The sequence below is a fragment of the Planococcus citri genome, chromosome 5 (genome assembly GCF_950023065.1).
Source record: "Planococcus citri chromosome 5, ihPlaCitr1.1, whole genome shotgun sequence".
Lineage (NCBI taxonomy): Eukaryota > Metazoa > Arthropoda > Insecta > Hemiptera > Pseudococcidae > Planococcus > Planococcus citri.
Window position 1 is genome coordinate 50,337,461 of NC_088681.1, and position 14,332 is coordinate 50,351,792.

The following is a 14,332-nucleotide window of genomic DNA, read 5'->3' on the forward strand; positions in this document are numbered from 1 at the left end:
TTAGCATCTAATACACTCAAAAATGGTCAAAATTGAAAAATTTGTGCTTTTTCAAAATTGAGCTTTTTTGGCCAAATAAAAGCCAAATAGGGTCTACGAATAGTCAATTACCACTAATTAAGCATCGCTGATCACGTCAAGCTCATTTATTTCAAGCGTTGAAGCTTTTTTCTACCTGAAAGTTCAACTTTTTTGTAAAAAAGCTTCATTTCAGGGGAAACTTCGAGCTTTTCGGATGTACCAACACCGAAAACGAATTCCCCATACCCAAAAACCCCCCTATTCGAACAGTTCGTACAATCTAAAAAGCTCTCTAAAGCTCGTAAAATTGATTTGAAAGTTCAAATATCAGGAGTATCGAACCTCCTAATACTCTGTATTCTCCTAATGAAATTGATCTGATTTTAGCATCAAATATACTCGAAAATGACCAAAGGTGGAAAATATGAACTTTTTCAAAATTCAGCTTTTAGCCCGAATGGAAGCCAAATAGGGTGTACGATGGGTCGATTATTACTAATTAAGCATCGCTGATCACGTCAAGCTCGTTTATTTTAATCGACCGAGCTTTTTTCTACCTGAAAGTTCAACTTTACTGAAAAAAAGCGATAAATTCTCGATTACCAAATCTAAGAACGAAAAGAAACTACATAAATAATTTTCATTTTTCTCATGTATTTCATCATCAATTTTTATAATACAACAAATAAAAATTCTTTTAAAAAGGCTATTCAATCATATAATACATAAAAATGAAAGAGAGACAACATACACTTTAATTACACAACGTAAAATTTACAATAAGTAGTCACATTATACAATGTTTAAAATATTACAATATTATTTAATTTTTCATCATTATTATGTATACAGTCTAAAACATTTTCATTTCCTTAAAAAAACAAAAAAAAACAATATATATATACACAAAAAAACTAAAAACGATATGTTAAATCGCAGGAAAATTTCTTTCACTATAGAAGAAAAAAAAACAATAAAATAAAAACAAAATTGCACAAAGAAACAAAATTCAATAAAATATACGTAAAAAAATTAAAACTTCGCAATTTTCAAATAATATCATGATGGTTTTCCGTTTAATAAAAGAAAAAATTAAAATCAAAGTTAAAAATGAGGTAATTTTTTTCACGTGATTTTCAGTTTTTTTTTTCGATACATAAAATAATAATATTATGGCTTTGAAAAACAAATGGCTAAAATTTTCGATATTTTTTCAACATTAAAATAGATTATTATCGCATTTCATAATATGGCTTCCGATTGAGACGTGTTCAAGAATGTACGAATAAATTTTACTCATTTCGGAAATTTTAACGTAGAAAGCTGTGTAATGAACTGCGTTTGGAATGAATGAGACCAATCTGTCAACGATAGGTTTTGAAAAATCTGAATATATATTTTTTTCTAATTTTAAAGTTGACAATTTTGAAATTCAGAAATTTGGCAACACTGCAATTTTAATTAATAAACGACAATTTGCCATAAAAAGTGCAACACAGATGATTCATCATCAACGAGTAGTTCTTCTTTCAATCGTCCTGAAAAATAATTAGTATTCGGTTTTCACCTTCGTTTAATTTTTCAAAATCATAATATCAGTGTTGCATATCACCAAACGTGAAATTTCCCCATCATTTTTTTCAAATTTTTTTCAATTGTTTCAAAATTTAAATTATTATAATTATTATTTTTTTTAAAATGAAATATTCCAACCTGACGTATTCAGTGTTGCCAACTTTGGAGCAAAAAATCCCTCATCATTCCAACACGAATTCCCACACCAGCTTAACCTTTTGCGACTGGTAACACAAACCCAGAAAAAAAAACAAGATGGCATCTAGAACAATTTCTCGAATCGTAATAGAAAAATAATAAATATAAAAAAGACTCCAAAAACAAAAAGAAATAAAAATGCTACTTACAACGAAACAATACTTAATGGCTAATCTGGTAGCACCAGCGCGTAAGATTACCTGGTTAGGCAAAGAAACAAGGAACAACACCTGCCCAATACAGGATAACCTCCGCTCAAACGAAAAACTCCCTTACAAGATAAAAAATTCCCCCGCTTTTTTATGTATGTATATTACCTACGTACTTGTACTTTGAAGAAAAAAAAATGTTTTATTGTTTTCGCTCATTTTCATCGGGATGAAAAATAAAAAAACAAAAATTCATTTCAAAAAAGACAACAGAAAAACAAAAAATTACACTAGCCGTTACGTTTATGGCACTTTTATGGCATAATTAATATTTTCAAACCGTAGAAAGAAACATTTGAGCCAAAATATTCGTTGATTAGTTCTCCATAGTCTTTTTCGCTTTTTGCGCAATCTACAACATATCCTCGAGACTATATAACTTAACGTTAATAACTCTTTTTTTTTTTTGAAAGTTATCTTCTTCTAATTTAATATCACACAATACATCACTTTTCGTGATTCCTGCGCCGTCTTTTTTATCATCATTTTTTTTTAATAAGTTAAAAATTAAACAATAAAACATCTTACGTGTAAAATATTTTATACGCATGGCACCGTTTAGTATTGGACCCCCACCCCCTTCCCGACTCAACTTCTGAAACTTATCAGATCAACCTGCGATCGTTGTGCTTTGAAAAATAACAGGTGTTGCGGAGTTTTAATTAAAATGAAAGTTATGCAACTGTCGAGTGCCTTCGTGAGCCCCTCCTTCATTTGGAATTTTCATCAGTTCAAGTTTACCCGAAAATTAAGAGACCCGAATGCGGATAAAATATCGTACTTGGGAATATCATCGTTTTCTCCTACGTTCTCGTTCTTATGTATGCGTATATGGTTTTTTACACGATAGTACATAAAATAATATAAATAAAATGAAGAGAAAAAACAACACAAGAGGTAGGAATAGTTGTAGGCAATGGAAATTGCGTAGTCAGCAAGGTCGAGGTGTCGCGAATGGTTGAATTTTGTTTTTTTTTCGAGGGGTAGTTTTTTGGGACCAGGCCACGTATCGACTCTATTTCAGTTTCGATACGAGGGTTGAAAGTGAACAAAAGGAGAGAAAATTACGATGCGAAAATTAAATCGATTGGTAACACTGATTCTGATAACGAACGACTTGAATCATTCGCGAACGAATTGAGTTGACTGAAAAAATTACCAAACAGATCGTTCCAAGTTGATTATCCTGAAAATGAATCATTTCGTTCGCGAACGATTCAGAAATATCGAACAAATCGTTCGCGAACGAATGTATGTACTTGATCGAAAACTTATGGAAAATATTCGGAATTGATAATCTACTAAATGAATCATTTCGTTCGCGAACGATTCAGAAATATCGAACGAATCGTTCGCGAACGAATAAATGTACTTGATCGAAAACTCATGGAAAATATTCGGAATTGATAATCTACTAAATGAATCATTTCGTTCGCGAACGATTCACAGAACTTGATGAGAAATCGTTCGTGAAGGAATCTGAAAGAATTTTGGGAAGAATATACGGAATTGATAATTTGATACTCGACAAAAAAAATTGAATCACATCGTTCGGGAACGATTCAGAGAACTTATCAATGAATCATTCATGAACGAATATACTTGACTGAAATAATTTTTAGAAAAATGAACGGAATCGGTACTTGACGAAAAATGATTTTTCATTTCGTTCGCGAACGATTCGTGGAAACTGCCAACGAATCGTTCACAAATGAACATGATTGGAAAAAATTACCTACTGAATAATAATGCCTGGAATTAATTTTGAACAAAATGAATCATTTCGTTCGTGAACGATGATCAAAATGTTAAATAAACCGTTCGCGAACGACTTATCAAGTGAACGAAAAGAACTGCAACTTGAAAAACAAGGTAAAAAAAGTTAATATTTTCGAGCAACTTGAGAAATTTTCGAACAAACAGTTCGCGAACAATTGATTCGATTCAGTTGAAGGTACAAAAGAACGAATTCGTACAGTACGAAATAATTTTGAAAAGGTGAATCATGGGTACCATAAGAATCATTCGCGAACGATACTATTTTAGGCAGGGAGCAGGGATTTGAAAAAAATCAACTCGTACCGAATCAAACGATATTGAAAAATGAATCACGAGTGAATCATTCGCGACCACTTGAACGAAAATTGGGTTTAATGAAAACTTTGATTCACCGGGCGAAACAAGACGTCATCCACGAACGATTTGCAAAAAGTTTGAACAAATCGTTCGTAAACGATCAAATTATTTCACGAAAAATGGAGGAATTATTATTTTACGAAATGAATCAATTCGTTCTCGAGCTATTTTGAAATTTTTCAAATGAATTGCATAGTTCCTAAACGTCTGAGATGGAAACAAAATTACTCGAAATTTTTGGCGGAAAAAACTTAGAAAATCTGAACGAAAGGAATCGTTCACAAACGACTTGAGAAAGTTGCAAGCAAATCGTTCGCAAACAATCAATTATCCTATCGCATCCGACAAAATAACAGAAAAATTACATTTTGGGAAATGAATCAATCGGTTTACGAACTATTTCGAAAATTTTCGAGCCAGTGGTATTCGAATAACTGAATCGAAATCACTCAAAATGAACGAAAAACGTTTGTTGGTTGAGATGACAAAAATCGTTCGCAAACTATTCGTAAAAATGACTGGACAAATTGTTTGGAAACGAGTTAGTTATCCCATAAAAAACTTGACGATTTCAAAAACTAAATCAGGTCGTTCGCGAATCATTTCGTTCACGAATGATAAAAATAAAATTCATCAACGGATCAAGTGCTCTGATTTGAAAAAGATTTTAAAAATGAATCATTTCGTTCGTGAACGATTCACAGACACTTCGAGCGAATCGTTCACGAACGACTTCATTATTTAACGGAAAAAATCGAAAAAGACCAAAGAAATGGTTTCAGAGACAGATTTTAAAATTGAATAATTTCGTTCTCGAACGATTCATATTATAAATTATGAGCGAATCATTCCCGAACGACTTCAATTTTCATTATCAATGCAAGGGGAGTACATACTCGTACTATGGTTTGAGCAAAATTTCAACAATGAATCATTTCGTTCGTGAACGATTCGTATACATCATCAGTGAATCATTCACGAACGATTTCATTGTTCAATGGAGAATTTAAAAAAAAATGATTTTAGAACCTGATTTTAAAATTGAATCATTTCGTTCGCAAACGATTCATGCACAATATGAACAAATCGTTCGCGAACGATTCAATTATCTATTCATCGGAAAATTAGTAACTGGATTCAGAAACGGATTCAAAAATGAATCACTTCGTTCGTTAACGATTTTACAATTTTCAAGTTCAATCGTTTACGACTAAATGAAACAGTGTTACCAAATTTTTATCCTAGAAAAAAATTTCTCATCAAAAATGCCAAAAATTGAATTCTTCAAGTCTTTTTTTTGTCAACAAAATTATTTCAAAAAATCCATTTTTTTTAAAAAAAAAGGTGTTTTGATACGATTACAATTGAATTTAATTTTACAATACATATTTAAAAAAAGAACTATAAGTTCAAATATCATAAAAATATAGCACCCATCGTTAAAAAAAACAAAGGGCCAAGGAATGGGAAAAATAAAGGAGGGGGGGGGTCGACATCCTCTCAAGACCACACAATCCACATCGCTACGCGCAGGGCAATAAATAAAAATAATCATGAGACCGACATCGTAATAAAAATAATTAAAATATAGAAAAAAAAAAGAAGAAATAAAACGTAATAAAAAAACAAGACAAAAAAACTAAAAAGGAACACAACGTAATTAACAATACAAAGACGAGAGAAAAGTAAAAATGAAAAAAAAATAAGGAGAAAGAAAGAAAAAAAACATATTTAAGCGTAAATAGCGAACGAAATGTACATCTTAAAATTTACGCAGAACATACGACAATGAAAAGAGAAAAAAAAATAATAAATTCGTAATTATACAAAAATTACCGCAAAAAAAACTTTGGAAAACACGTAACAATATTTAGCCATTAAGACCAGTCGCGCTTATTTTCCGGCGAACAATACGATTAAATAAAAAAGAAGAAAAAAAAACAAAACAAAAACACAGTTATATAAGGATCGAAGGAAGACTTCAAAAAAAAAAAAAAAAAGAGGAAAGAAGAAGAAAAAACACATACCGGACAAAATATTACATTATAAAAAGAAAAAGACGGTACCGCGTGTACACTTTAGAAGAAGAGAAAAAAAAACATGAAAATATATAATAGTTGAAAGTGCAGGATCGACGATCCTTGGATACAACACACGGTACCTTAATCACAATACATGGGGGGTTTGGGGGAGATGGTAACAGACGCTGCGTTAATTTGCGGGGTCCTACACGACGCATTGACTCGGAGATCTCCCAGTTTGTAGAGTTGTAATATCAACAAATCGACGAGAAAGATGAGGGACGAGGAGGGACAGGATAGGGGTCGGTACAACGAGAGGAAAAGGAAAACAGGGGGCAGGGCAGGGGCAGGATACACGACGAAGGATGGTACAGCCATCGTGCACGGTTTACGTATGCTACGTGACTTGTATGGCCGATCTGGAATCTTTATTGGTGGCATTCGAACTAGAAGAACTGATGCTGGAAGACGACGGCGAATTCTTGATACACTTGCCGGTCAATTGGTTAACGCTTAGTGGATTATTTATATCGTGCGGATTCGTGCCGACCGGATGCCTGGGCGGCTGTACCGGACCGAATAAATGGAACGGTATGGGAATACAAGGCGTCGGCGGCGGTTTATTCGTCGGCGGACAATCGTAGTCTAACGGATGCGGCGTCAAAGGACTATGCAGACTTAGGCCCGGACTGGCCATGCTGGTCACCGAAGGACTAGCCAGACTGTTCGGACTTTGTAACACCATCGAGGGGGGACTGGTTAGGTTGGAAAGACCGCTGTAGCCTCCCGGACTGGAGACTGACTGCTGCAACGACTCTCCGTCTTCGTCTCCCGGACTACGGGTATCGCCGCCCGTGCTACCGCAGCTGCCCAAATTATCTTCCGACTGGTTTCCGGAGTCTCCGCTCTCTACGTATCGAATACAACGTTTTTTACGCCTAGAAACAGGAACGAGAAAATAATATCGGATTAGTATCGTGTTGGTTTCAATTGTGGCCTTATTTTCGGCAGAGAAAAAAAGGCCTCGAGAATACGTAAACGTAGAAAAACAGAAAAAAATTACAATATATCAAAAAAAAAATAAAGAAAAAAAAACTGCACTCTTCAAGTATACACGAGTACGTAAAATAATATTAAAAAATAAAAAAGGAAAAAAACAACATAACACTAATTATTTATAAACCATACGCATGCAATCAAGTAAGACAAACGTTATCATGTATTAAAATACTAAACAAAATACTTATGAAAAAATATACGAAAACCAATAATTAAAAGTAAACACATCAGCCTAAGCGTTTTTTGTAGCTAAAGATGAAAAACATCTTCATTAGGATGATAATCGTACTTCTTTCCTTAAGTCAACTTGATCATCCCAGATCATGAATCACTCAATCAGTACAGTTGCTGTTCACATTACAATCAAACTTCCACACAGAATTTCCAACAACTTCAGACTCATTAAAATTCATTGTCTTGAGAGTGAGACCAAAACTCTGCTTAGAAATTCCAACTCCTTTGGATATTGATTTGGCAGATCTATGCTCAAAATGCAGTAAGAAAACTATTTTATTGACAAGATCAAGGGCCATAATAATCCAGCAAATTCCTATTCATCAAACTCTACAACAAAAGCTCATCATTTCAGACCCATTCACTCTCTCGAGGCCTTTCACCACTTTTAAATGATGATCCAATCACCAGATCACAATATAAACGCTGTGACTGGTTCAAATCATTGACTTGCCCAAGAGCCATCAAGTTTGGCAGATTCCAAATCTCACCATTGACGAATTTTTCACCTCGATCAGACTGATTTGTACTTCAGGACTCATATTTAACGACAAAAGCTCAAAATTAAACCATTGATGACTCGTTTTATTGACCTAACCAGGAGCCATCAACTTGGGCAAATTCCCAATCTCATGATTATTTTATTTTTTCGCCCGATTAGATCGATACACCCTTAATGACTCTTAATCAAGACCAAAACTGCAAAATTCCTGCAATAAATCACTTGAGTGATTGACTTGACCAGGAGCCATCAACTCGGGCAAATTCCTAATCTCAGAGTTGACCAATTTTTTTCATCTTATCAGACTAATTCACCCACTGTGACTCATATCCAAAATCAAAATTGCAGGATTTGTGCAACCAATCACGCAATACATTGACTTGACCAGTGGTCATCGACTTTGGCAGATTCCTAATCTCATAAATTAATAATTCAACAATTTTATTAGACCTATTCACTCATCAGAACTCATTTACAAAACCAAATGCAAGATCCATGCAACAAACAGTTTGATTCATTGGTCATTGGCCTAACCAGGAGCCACCAACTGTGGCAAATTCCTAATCTCATAATTGACTAATTTTTTTCATCTTATTAGACTGATTCACTCATTAAGACCCATATCCAAGGCTCCTAAGACCATAACTGCAAGATTTACCCAGCAAATAATTTGATTCATTGGCTTAACCAAGAGCCATCAACTTTGGCAAATTCCTAATCTCAGAATTGGCCTATTTTTTCTATCTCATTAAACAGATTTGCTCATCAAGACTCACATCCAACACCAAAACTGCAAGATTTATACAACAAATAATTTAATTCATTGGCCTAACCAAGAGCCATCAACTTTAGCAAATTCCCAATCTCATAATTGGGCTAATTTTTCACCTTATAAGAACAATTCACTCATCAAGACTCACACCCAATATCAAAACTGCATGATTTATGCAAAGAATAATTTGATCCATCGGACTAACCAGGAGCCATCAACTTTGGCAAATTCTCAATCTCGGAAGTGGTCCATTTTTCCATCATATTACAACATTTCACTCATCAAGACTCACACCCAAGATCAAAACTGCAAGATTTATACAACGAATAATTTGATTCATTGGCCTAACCAGAAGCCATCAATTGGGCAAATTCTTAATGTCAGTATCAATGAGACAATTTTCATATCCCAGTTAAATTTGAACTCCACTGGCTAGAAACCGTTGACTATAGTCCTTCTTAAAAGAACTGGGGCAGCGGTTGTCCAAAAAGTCATTCAGGCGTTCTCAAAATGTGGCCAAATTTGAAAATTTGACACAATTTTGGAACCACTGATATGAAAAAAAAACTAGTTTATCATCCGAGTTACTCATGGAATTTTTTCGAGGTCATTGACCTTTCTTAATGTTTGGAAGATAATTTCAATTTTTGAAAAATAAAAAAAAAAAAACTCTTCACAGAGGTTCCTCATTAAGCTTCAATGACTTCAGTGATGCCATTCCTATGGCTGATTGGACCAAAGAAGTTCTCCAAGTAACTTTTTTTCAAAATTGAAAATTTGAAACTCATCATGAATTATCCATGCATCAAAGTGCAGGATTGGGTTCTGAAAAAACGCCTCAGCAATTAGTGGTTCAAACCATCAATCTGACCAGGAGTCATCAAACTAAGCAAATTCCATATTTTCCCAAAAATCAACAAAAGCACAAATTCTTTCAACAAATTTCGACCCTTAGACCTTGGTAACCAATTTAACTGCATTTTCAAACAATTTGACTGCGTTTTCACCCAATTCGGTTCATGAGGCTCCAAAATTAATGTTGCAAAAACGTTGATACTGAAATCATCAACTTGATTAGGAGTCTTCAGAGTCCAAGCGAATTTTTGATTCAAGTATTTAGGTATTTTGGTACCAGAAGGATTTCAAAAATAAATCAACCGGAGGATGAATAAAAATCATCACAATGAATAAAAATATGAATCAATTATTGAGTTGTGGAAAAAAGGGATGCCAACTTTCAATCATCCTTCCTCTATTTGAATTCCATACAATTTTTAATTTTTAGAACAATTAGAAATTAAGAATGTCCTAGAAAGTCTAAATGAATATTTTCATTTTTTTTTGTGGCTTCAATAAATGAATACCAGTCCCCAAAAATGAACGAATAATATCCCAGAGGATTTTAGTCCTTCATCAACATCCAACCCTTCCCATTTAGTATAAATACGAGACAGAATCTTGATCAAATTGAAAAACTCATCTTATCAAATTTTTTTAAATCTAACGGACGATTCTCTACACTATTTTTCGGTCATTTTCTCCTATTCCCTTCCACCTCCACTTCACCCAATTCCAAAACAGTTCTCTCTATTCATCAAATCAACACCACACTCGCACCCTCAGCAAATCCAACATCCTTCATCGCAACCCTTTCAAAACAGTCACATTCCAGAATAAAAACAGCTCACAAACACCACATTCATTTTGTCGATCAACCTTCTCGCCGCTTTCACCATCCAAACAAAAGACCAAAAAAAGGTCAATTTCCAATATTATACAACTACAGAAACAAAAAACACAAGTCCGCAGATGTTCCTTTGTTACGTTCAATTAACAAGATTTACGACGAACTAACCGATAAAAATCGTAAAACTGTCCATTCACAGTTTCTTCTTTTATCAGCCCAGTTCCGTTATCATAACCTTTTCTTCATCTTATACTGTACCAGTATTTTTACGTTTTTTTTTTTCACATCGCAGATCGCGACTCGCTTCATCCATGCACCAAAGTCCAAAATAAACAAAAGAAATGTTTTTTCTCTTAGTTGCGTTTCTTTTATCCGAAAAGATGGCGAATTTCTTTTCATATCTCGATACAGAACGACTTAAAAATTCCGCTTTTATCGAGTAAATCGCCGCGTCAATCGTGCCTCTGCTGACTTCTTCGCCTCAGTCAGCGATTCCTTACACGTACTTATCAACTTATATATCGTATTCTAGATAGTAATAAAATGCTAAAAAAGGAGAAAAAATCCAAAAATTCTACCTTATCATCGATAAAACTTCAAAACTACGCGCTACACGATACCAGTATACATACATATAGCACACATGTTAAAACAACATCAACAAAAGCTACATTTACCAATCAAGATGGCAGGAATGCAATACACAATCCCACACATGAAACTTATCAGAAAAACATTCCCTCGGTCTATATCTCTCTCTTCTCTCACAAATACTCGAAATACCATTTCTGCAGATTTGATTCTTCGCAAACAGTGCACACGTTTACGTGGTAAACCGATGAAATGTGGTTTAACTATATACACTTTCAAGTACCTCGAATCTCGCTCGAACAATTAAAACATCCCTTAGAGCCACATCCACCCTTTAACCCTTCCTCATCGTTACCATACACAAGCAACTGCACATTGTATATTGTAATTTCAACGACTAGAAGCCATTTCAAATATTACGAAAAAAATAAAAAACTCAACTACAATACGATTAAAATACATCAACAGCAACAACAAAAAAAGGAAGCGTTATTTAAACCATATAAAACACATATAAGAGAGAAGTACGTTGTTCAAACGTTGCGAGGAACACTTAATGCAAGTCATAAATTTCGGCGCGTTGTTAACACAGCAAAAAACAGAGTAAAAAAAATTCGTATTCTACTTCAAAAAAAAAAAAAAAAAAGGAAAAAAAAGAACAAAACAGTACTCAACAAAAACTACAACAACAACAACAACAACGAATTCTCGAACGAAAATAAGTAAGGAAAAAAAAGAATAAAAAAACTCAACAACGAAAACGTGAAGGGAATATTAAACTCACAAATTCGATATTAGAGATTAACGTATGTAGGTCCCTGGGGCGAAGCAGCGTTTGAAGCCCCATGGTGAAGATGTACTAAATTTTGGTGCACACTTCCACTTTCCGAGGGGCTATAAACCATATCAGTATTTTAATCGCAGGTAGAGTACTATATAGTCTTAATTATTCGTATCTAATTAGAGAAAAAAAACTTGGTACATAGAAAAAAAAATCGATTAATATCTAAATAAAAAATAATTACGTGACATTTTTTCAGCGTAGGAATGATAATTTTTTTGTGGGCAATTGCAAGACAAATTCGCGCTAGAAAAATACATCTTTGTGTTCGCAAATAATTTCAATTTTTAATTTCTCAGTGAAAAAGAACAATGGAGATGCATTTTTTGGCGCGAATTTACTCAGTAAGTGAATTGGGTATCAAGTAAAAATATCAAAAAGCAAAAGGACGGTCATCTAAATACTCGTACACTACAATAAATTTTTCGTATACGAAACGGAATACTATACCAATTTAATCAATAATTTTTAGAAAAATCCATCCAGCTTTCAATTTTCCAATCTCCCATAATTTAGAATATTCGACTCAAAAATCACCCAACTAACCCAAATTATTGTTTGCAAATAAACAACCACGTCGAAAATTTACACAATAAACCCTTTCGTTTAATATTGCACAAAAGCAGATTGAACCCTCCCTCTCTTCCCTTCTCCAACCCTCAATATCCCTGACAGAGCCGAAATTGCGATAAACGATTAAATCGGTAAAACTACACAATCTATTCTATAAACTTTAGGAAGGGGCGGGGAACAGAAAAAATAATAACTCTAAAATCAAAGCCATGTTTACGTCCGTTTATTATCGTTTCAACGCGAGACTTCTCACTTCCCTTCACTTCAGTCCCCCACCTGGTCAATTTTTCACCCATAAACCGACCGTGTTAATTTCACCAACCAACTAGAAAGCTTTTGATTTCCATTTTAGAACATAATAGAGCTCGACGAGCGACGACGACGACGCTCGAATGTATCTTTTTCAATCGCATACCACTATACCCTTCTCTTTCATCGCTCGCTGTCTGTGAGCTCTCAATCAAGACCTCTCGAACCGCCCTCGCAATCAATATTATCCGATTATCGTGGTAGTAACTCGCACCAAAGGCAAATCGTGTACAATTCTCACTCTGTCTCTATCTAGCCACCGCACACGTAATGTATCCAAAATACTGGCAAAAGACAGTCCCAGCCATGCCAGCGAAAACTAAACTTATACCGATGTACTAGAAGTCTGCTGCTCTCTGTTCCTCGTTAAGTATTTAATAATTTTCTCGCCCCTCTCTCTCCCTCTGTCTCTATCTCCCGAAGTCTAAACTCATCCGAAAACTTTTCCATTAAACTTTCAACCTAATCGAGACCACTTCTAACAGCAAAGTCTACTGCACAACGCAACGCTACAGCGGTCACCAAGCAATAAAAGATAATTGTCATCGAGGTCGTTTAACCAAACGTACAACCTTTCTCTCTTCCATATACAATTTTCAGCTGCCTACTCGCAGAAAAGTGGAGGCTTTCGCGATGGAAAGCACGTTTTGAGAAAGATGAGCTCGCACAAGTTCAATAAACTCTCATGTCAACCCGAAGAGAGATGTTTGCCCCACTTTTGAGTCACAATAATCCAGAAAAAATGAATTCATCTTCAACTACCAGGCCTTAGATCACATACAGGTGCTCTGAAAACTCTCCTCATGCCTCATGGTCACAGCTAAACATGAAATCCCCAATTTTGGCCCCATCGATCAGTAACTGAGCTGGTTTCTCTAGCTTTTACACCCAGAACACAATTCAGGCAAAAACATAGATACCTAGTTACCCAAGAAATCAAAGCCAAATTCCAGAAAGGTAACAAATTTTTAGGGGGAATGGAGAATGAGAAGGGGGGGGGGTAGTTGGATAATTATTCCAATCAACAAAAAAAAAAAAAAAAAATCGGAAAAGCAATTCCCCATCAACCCAGAGTACAAAAATCTGGAATGCAACGTTTCCTCCTCCCATACTTTGATTTTATTTAAGGGCCACCATGGTGTAAATTTCAGCCTGGTAAAATTTTTGACCATTTTGAAAGTTGGAATGACATGACACAGATTTTGAAAAAAAATTGTACTACCCCCCCCCCCCCCCCCCTTCTTCAACAGATTCAGAAAATTTTAAATCAGTTGCCTGAATTTAATATTTTGTGTCAACAAAAAAGAAAAATTGGCCACCTGAATGGAATTTTTTGCCCAGTGTCAAATTTTTGTTTGTATTAATTTCTTTTTTTTTCTTCAATTTTTTAAATTTATTTTGAGAAAACCCGACGACACTTTTTGCAATGAACTATCATTTCAAAACGCTGGATAGGGGAATAGATCTGATGGCCACCCAAATAAAATTTTTTAGCCTAGTATCAACACTCTCTGGGATCTTGTCCAATTTATCAAGTCATCCCCTCCAATTCAACGCTGTCTCTTCAAACTCGTGGGATCAATGGATGTCAGTAAGTCTGATGG

At 34.7% G+C, this 14,332-nt stretch overlaps 1 protein-coding gene across 4 annotated transcripts in view; it reads right to left on the reverse strand.

Moving 5' to 3' along the window:
* Positions 1-2,377: 2,377 nt before the first annotated feature.
* The window catches only part of pan (pangolin), a 286,631-nt gene continuing 274,676 nt past the window's right edge, over positions 2,378-14,332 (reverse strand). For all 4 annotated transcript variants that reach the window (XM_065369040.1, XM_065369038.1, XM_065369041.1 and 1 more), the window contains one exon: positions 2,378-7,098. In XM_065369040.1, the coding sequence (XP_065225112.1) occupies positions 6,558-7,098 (541 nt within the window). In that variant the 3' untranslated portion in view covers positions 2,378-6,557. The remainder of the gene's footprint in view (positions 7,099-14,332) is intronic.